Raw genomic sequence first — 7,833 nt, forward strand, 5'->3', positions numbered from 1 at the left:
TTGGAATATTCTACATATCTTTAGTTTAAGAATAAAATATTTAAAGTCATCTTTATTTTTTAAAACTCTATACACTACAACAAAAGAGATATTTATTGGCAATAATTTTTTATTTTAACGGTAATATATATTTCCGCAAAAATATATAACGACAATTGAATTAATGTCCTTATATCCAGAGTTGCTTAAGCCTTTAACAACATTTATATAGAGTGCAAATTATAAATACTATATTTATTATTACCGCTAAATATAATAGAACGCCAATTGTATTATTGTTGTTAAATAATTTCTACAAAATCCTTTATCTGTTATAGTTATATCATATCAAAATCAGACAAATAAATTAAAACGATGAAAATGAATACCTCAATGTAGGAGTATCTATTTAAGGAGCTTATTGTGTCATTTCACATATGGTGAGGACATCAAATCAAAAATATATTTGTGTGACTTGAATATGGCAATATTTGTGGAGAGAAATTTGTTTCTACATTTCTGCCTCTTTCTGCTATTTGTAACTTCAATTGAAGCATCAGATCCATTTAATAGCAGTTGTTTTCCACCAGATTTCATATTTGGAACTGGTTCTTCTGCTTATCAGGTTCATTCAATCGTTTTTTTTTTAGTTTTCTGTGTTTCTCTGCTATAATAGTCTAAAGATATTTTTAATATGATATGATATCATTTGCGTTAGACTAAATTCGTACGTTCAGTACACTATATAAGATAGATTTTATTCGCACGCCCAATAATAATGAACATTCTTAATTGGTTTCAGTATGAAGGAGCAAGTAATGGAGATGGTAAAGGCCCTAGTATTTGGGATTCCTTTACCCACAAACATTCAGGTCTGTCTCTCTAATAATAGGTCTATTTACTAGACGTTTGGATATGTGATTTCATTTATTAATTTAAAATTATGAGGATATAAACTCAACGTTTAAAAATGAGATGAAATTTCAATTTTTTAAAAAAGCTTGATTTAAGAATTTTATATTTTTCAAATAAATATTGACCCACAAGTTTATAGTTTGTAAAAAAACTCCATCATTTTATATCTACTAACTACCAACTACCAATCATTGATTTCATATTATTATTCTTATCAATTTTTAAATCATTTATATCCGATAGAACTATTATTCTCACCAACCAAATTTATAGTTGATATTATTACTCTAATGAATCTTTAAACCATTTATATAGAGAAATGTATGCTCAACGTGAGAAAATTGTCCATATATACTATATGTGTGGATTATATTAAAGAGTAGTATGTTACAACTCAAGTTCAGTTTACTTTTTTATTGAATAAAGTTCGATCAATAAGTTACTTATTTTTTTTAAGAATACTAATTTTGTGATAGTGTATTATACTTTTGTTATGAACTTTTGCTTTTTGTAAGATTGTATAAAGAATTGAGACAATTTGGATAATTTACACAACTTATAAGATTTTTATATCTATGAAAAAAATACAAATGAAGAATGTAAATAACATATCTTATCAAAACTTTAATTTCGTCTCATATAATTAAGCGGACCCAAAGTAAAATTATATTATCCAATTTTAGATCTAAAAACAGTTTACTAGAAAAGGGGGATTTATTGATTGTGTGACTCACACGAGACTAAAGATTGTCAGATCCAATAATTGGACAAGAAACAATAAAGATATTATAGAAATTTTATATTTGATTATTATTATTATTATTATTATTATTATTATTATTATTAGGCTTAGGTCATCAACGGCCTCTTAAAGTTGTCCGCATAATCCACTTATTATTATCATCATCATCATCATCATTATTATTATAATAGTAATAATAATAATTATTATTATTATGTAATAATTTAAGTATTAAAGATAGTAGAAAAGAAGTAATAAAATTTCCTTAATTGTTAGATTAATGAACATATAAAATAAAGAGTGAAGTGTCAAAAACACATCTAAATTATCACTTTTTTTTTAAGTTCATACCTAAACTATTGAGAGTGTGAGTTTGAAACCTGAACTATCCCTTATTAGTCTGAGAAACACCTTTTAGTGGAATTTATAATACATTATCTCTTTAATTAGTTTGAGTTTCATACAACAAGATTTTTTTTTAAAATAAAATATTCATTTGTGTTATATTCGTACTCAATTAGAATTTTTTTCTTCTAAAAATATATGTATATATCTAACACAACACGAGAAAAATAGGGAAAATTGGGAGTGAAGGGTTAGAACTTAGATGGCTGGGGTAGATATGTTTTTTTTAAAATAATATCTAAATTTTTTTTAAAATACTTTTATAAAAGATTTTTTTAAAAAATAAAATAAAATGGTGGTTGAATTTTCAATCCTTAAAAATAAAATACCTACTATCCTATGTGCAAATTTTCTCACCAGTTCCCATAATTATTAGAGTATTATTATTTTAAATATTTTGTGGAGGGGGGCTGAATTTTCATTCCTTAAAAATTTATATAACTAATTTCCTTTTTTTTTTTGTCCTATATACAGATAGAATAATTGACGGTAGCAATGGTGATGTAGCCATTGAATTTTACCATCGTTATAAGGTACCAGTAACCAGATTATGAGCACTTCAATTATTTTATAAAGATTTTACTAATTAATTGGGATATTTTAGCGTAAATTGTTGCATTAATTGTCATTTTTGCAGGGAGACATAAAGTTAATGAAATCCCAAGGGTTTAATAGCTTCAAATTTTCTATATCGTGGTCAAGAATATTACCATGTAAGAAATAAATTGTAATTCTCTTAACATCTTTTTATTGTATTCCTCTGGCATATTTTTATTGAAAAATTATATTTAGATTCATTCCAAGCACATGAATTTTCTTAATTTATGAATTAGGTAATTGATCGTTAGATGTATGAGTGATCCACAAATTAGGGGAAAAGAAAAAATTGAGAATAAAATATGATATCCCTTCTTTCAAATCTACTTATTCATTTTTAGATTAATATGCCTATTTTATTGTAATATTCATATTAATTTTTTTTAAGAATTAAACAATTAATACCAAGGATAAAATAAAATATTTTTTTTTGATATACTATGAATTGTGATAAATAAAAATCTCCACTTATCTTAAAGAGGAGTAAAAAAAATAAAATTACGTAGGCACTAAAACCCATTTCTGTAAGTCAAAAAAGGATAGAATAATATTCTTATCCACTTATCTTTAAAAAGAAAAACGATTGAATAATAGTGGTCATCTTCCCAAAGCCCATTGTTTTGAGAGGAACATGTAAAGATCCTAAATTTTTTAAATGTCAACTATTTCGATCATCGTGAATTGTTGGATTTTTTTTTTATAATTCAAAATAAATAAATTTTCCAAAGTTCAAAAGGATTATTGCTACTTTTTTTTTCTTTTTCTATATTTAACTTTCCTCTTGGTTCCTAACTACTTATGGTTTCTAAAGAATAGTTTATAACCTTTAATTTTTGTTTTTAAGAGTGTGTCATACCATAACAATTCACTAAATATGAACGAGAGTATTTAATAAGGACGATAAGTTAAAGTGATTAAAAAAAAGTGGTTGGGAGTAACTATGCTTATCCTATATCTTCACTCACTACATTAAAAAATATAATTAGCAATAAATTAATTAACAACAATAACTTAATTATCGCTAAATATGTATTTTTAGCGGCTATTAACACTATTTGTATATGTCCCTAAAGTCTTTAGTGACATTGGTTCTAAAATTAATAAGTTTGTATTTTTTGCATATATACAATCAGATGGGAAGTTAAGCAAAGGAGTAAACATAGAGGGAATTGCATTCTACAATAATCTCATTAATGAGCTCTTAGCAAATGGGATACAACCTCTTGTCTCAATTTTCCATTGGGATTTGCCTCAAGCCCTTGAACAAGAGTATCAAGGATTTTTAAGTCCACAAATTGTGTAAGTAACACAACCCTTTACATTTTGACCAATTATATTATATTTTGATAAACATTTTTTTAAACTATAGGGATGACTTTGGAGATTATGCAGAATTATGCTTCAAAGAATTTGGAGATAGAATTAAAGATTGGATCACAATTAATGAACCATATTCATATGCGTTATTTGGGTATGTAACGGGGTCGTATGCCCCAGGCAGATGTAGTGCATTTACAAACAATAATATGTGTGGTGTTGGAAACGCAGCAACTGAGCCTTACATAGTTGGTCACCACATGCTTTTAGCTCATGCAAAGGCGGTTACTTTGTATAGGGACAAATACAAGGTAAATTAATCATCTCTTCTTCTCGTACTATACAATCGTTCTGTTTCAATTTACCTGACATATATCGTTCTGTTTCAATTAATTACCTGACATATATAGTTTAACTAATTAATTATGCAGGCTTCACTAAAAGGCAAGATAGGAATATCGTTGATAAGCGATTGGTTTGTGCCAAACTCTACAAACAAGGAAGATATATATTCTGTTGAACGGGCTCTTGACTTCATGTTCGGATGGTAATTATTTCCTTACATTACAATATTAACCATCATACGTACAACAAATAATAGTTTTTTTTGTCTGGAAATTAAGGTTTATGCATCCAGTAACTTATGGAGACTATCCAGTAAGTATGCGGGAACGTGTGAAAAATCGATTACCAAAATTTACTAGTGAGGAAGCTGAGATGGTGAAGAATTCCTATGATTTCTTGGGGTTAAATTACTACACTTCATTGTATGCAGCCAATATTATTTACCCTGACACTGTCAATATTACCTACATCGAAGATTATCAAGTATACCAAACAGGTTAATTAATTACTTTCTATTCCCAAGTCAAATATTCTTAAACGGTTAGAGAGAAAACATTTTTATTAGTTAATTATATTCTCAACAGTAACAACGTTCTTACCTTTGTATCTTTTTATTGTAGGTATAAAAAATGGAATACCCATCGGCAAACGGGTATATATAGATACACTTATTATTTGTCCATCTATATCATCTTTCTTTCATTGGACCTTGTCTTAAAATATTTTTATTTGTTTTTGGTTCGTAGACAGGATCGAAAGATGATTTCGTCGTCCCAGAAGGACTTTTGGAATTGCTAGTTTATACAAAGGAGAAATACAAGAATCCAATTATTTACATAACCGAAAATGGTACGTACGATAATTATATATACATGTTTTTTGTTTTTTCTCACCCAATGTCTATTAGAGCTTAGCCCGACTAAATTTACTACAAATTATTCTTAGGAATGAGTGATGCCAATGTAACAATAGTAGAAGGAGTAAATGACTTGCAAAGAACAGATTTTATTCGTCAACATCTATTGGCTATCAAGGATGCCATTCAGTAAGTCTATTATTATTTTTTTTGTCCATTTTAGTGCATGGTATATATTTGAATAGACATTTTCTTAATATAAATAAATTGTTTTTTTTTTTTTTGTAACAGGGATGGTGTAAATGTAAAAGGTTACTTCATATGGTCATTCTTGGATAATTTTGAGTGGAGTTCAGGCTATACACAAAGATATGGAATTAATTATGTTGATTATAATGATAATTTAAAGAGATACCCCAAACGTTCTGCTCGTTGGCTTAAAAAATTCCTTTCTAGTAGAGACATTGTTTCCAGATCTGATTGTTAACACGGTTGATTAGAGGCAATAAAATGTATTCTCATTTTAAAACATAGCTTTATTTTTGCATAATCTCACACATTATGTAAGTCACGAGGGTTACGTTGGTCTTAAAATAAGGTGCTAGTCTTATACAACAATTCTCTACAACTTGATTTGATAAATGTTTGTAAATATTCTTTGGGTGAAAATCATTATCACCCCCTCAACGATGTTCAGATGAATTATAACGACGAATGCTACTATAAGGCACTTGAATCAAATCTCTTAGCAAATTATTGTTGTGTGTGTCCAAGGGTTTGATTTTACCATTTCATACTCATTTGACAAAAAGTATGTAGAATACATTTTCATAGGAAAATATATAAATTCAAGGTTTAGAGTTCACGTTGTAAAAAGGTGTATGAATAGAACTTACATCCTAACAAGGAGTTGAAGCCTGATGGAACAGTACTAATTAACATCCAACTCTATTTGTGTTCAAGAAAGTATAGACATTCATAGATTTAGGGAAGGAACTGCAAAATCTTTTCTTAGAGTAAATATGAAGAATAACTTTAATTGACCTTCTATGTGAAGAAACTAGACAAAGCATATCCAGTAAACAAAATAAATTACAGACTTTTTGACAAAGCAAGAAAGTTTGAAGTAAAATATACTTCAATAACATGGATTTTTGACAGACTTATAGAACAGTATTAATAGTAGACATTGAACATGATCATATATCCTTATAACTTGTTGCGGTGGTGGTGATTTGAATCTTGAACATTAATGTTGAATGATGTATCATCAAGTAAAGTCATTATCTCATCATCATTCAGGCTCAACAACTCAGAAAATGAAGGACTCCGTGGAATGCCAAATGATCCATTAACATTGTTATCCATTGGCACTGATGCACTCATGGAGGGGACATTCATCAAAGGGTCTATTTGTGCTGCCGTTGGAGGAAACACTAAATTAGACATTGGAGGAGTAATCATTGGTGAAGGCATTGGATAAGCCATTGTTGTTGGAAGGATTGGATAGGCCATTTCAGGATACCTTTGTGAAGATGATGAAGAAGGAACCTGCGAAAGATCAACAAATGGAACCATTTGAGGAGGAGTCCTCAAAAGAAACATGAATTGAGGCACTTGAGCAGGAGCGCTTGAAGGACCCATCAATGGAGCCGTCAGAGGAACCATCGATGTTGGAATTACATCAGGGACCAAGTGAGGAGCCCTTGGCCTCTCGAAGTTGGTCCCACTAGGTACAGTAGATGGAACCAAAAGAGGAATCTCGGATAGTACTGGAGCATCAACAGGGGCCAAAAGATGAGCCCATGACATGTAAGCTAGTCCCACCAAAATTCATCGGTCCAGTAATAATTTGAGGAGCATCCGATGTAGAACCTTCTTAGTCAGTTTTTGCTTTGATTGCATCATTTATCAGTTTGAGGTTTTTATTGATCACATAGCAAAGATTATTGAGATCTTTTGGGTGCATACTATTCGACATCTCTTCAACATTCAACAATCCATCCATCTGGTTTGTAAACTCCATTTTCTTGTTTTCCTTCCTTACCTTCTCAAGTTCATTCTCAATTTTCTCGATCCTTTTCGTGGTTATCTTTTCTTGTGTCGTCATGTTTTTTGATTTATCCTCCTCTGGAAGATCTATAAACTTTGTAAAGATGTCCGTAGCAACTCCATGATTTGGAAACACCCCAAGTTCATTATGGCAAGGGCTATTGACTAAGGTAGCCAATTCAACATCGCAAAGGGTGTTGAGTTCACGAGCCTTGGTTAAGAATCCCTTTTGTCATTTTCTATATGAGACTCTCATCTCAGTGTTATTTTCAATAAAAACAAACTTCACTTTCGTTCTAACCATGTTTAAAAATGAGGAAGAGGAGGAGAAATGTGTTTATTAGGATATGCTGGATGAAATGGATTTATTATATTCTTATTGTGGTGTGTTTCTTTGCTGAGAATTGTCTCCTATTTATAGGGTGAAAATTAAGTTTTTGAATGAGAGGATACTAATTAGTTGTCAAGGGTACTATTTCGGCATGAAAATAAATGAGGGTAGATTTGATATCAAATTAGATTCTACCATCTTGACATAAATGTAGTTCTAACTCTAATCTTGTGCTGAACAAATCTTTTTGAGTCAAACTTTTCTTATTTGGAAAATAATTTAATTAATTTAGAT

The 7,833-nt window shown here is 29.6% G+C and overlaps 1 protein-coding gene across 1 annotated transcript; it reads left to right on the forward strand.

Annotated features, from left to right (window-relative positions):
• The first annotated feature begins 398 nt into the window (after positions 1 to 398).
• LOC102606299 (beta-glucosidase 13-like) lies at positions 399 to 5,843 on the forward strand. Its single transcript, XM_006366431.2, has 12 exons — positions 399 to 604; positions 782 to 851; positions 2,516 to 2,574; positions 2,679 to 2,754; positions 3,772 to 3,937; positions 4,008 to 4,266; positions 4,387 to 4,502; positions 4,579 to 4,796; positions 4,921 to 4,952; positions 5,047 to 5,149; positions 5,246 to 5,345; positions 5,448 to 5,843. Exons 1-12 carry the CDS (start codon positions 461 to 463, stop codon positions 5,641 to 5,643), a joined length of 1,539 nt encoding a protein of 512 aa, XP_006366493.1. The 5' UTR covers positions 399 to 460; the 3' UTR covers positions 5,644 to 5,843.
• The last annotated feature ends 1,990 nt before the right edge of the window (positions 5,844 to 7,833 follow it).

Source organism: Solanum tuberosum, unplaced genomic scaffold (genome assembly GCF_000226075.1).
Source record: "Solanum tuberosum cultivar DM 1-3 516 R44 unplaced genomic scaffold, SolTub_3.0 scf00608, whole genome shotgun sequence".
NCBI classification, from domain to species: Eukaryota; Viridiplantae; Streptophyta; class Magnoliopsida; order Solanales; family Solanaceae; genus Solanum; species Solanum tuberosum.

Coding starts and splice junctions, on each gene's coding strand:
- LOC102606299 (XM_006366431.2), top strand. CDS start 461: ATGGCAATATTTGTGGAGAGAAATTTGTTTCTACATTTCTGCCTCTTT. Junction 5,150..5,245: donor TATTTACATAACCGAAAATG/GTACGTACGATA, acceptor AATTATTCTTAG/GAATGAGTGATGCCAATGTA. Junction 5,346..5,447: donor GCTATCAAGGATGCCATTCA/GTAAGTCTATTA, acceptor TTTTTGTAACAG/GGATGGTGTAAATGTAAAAG.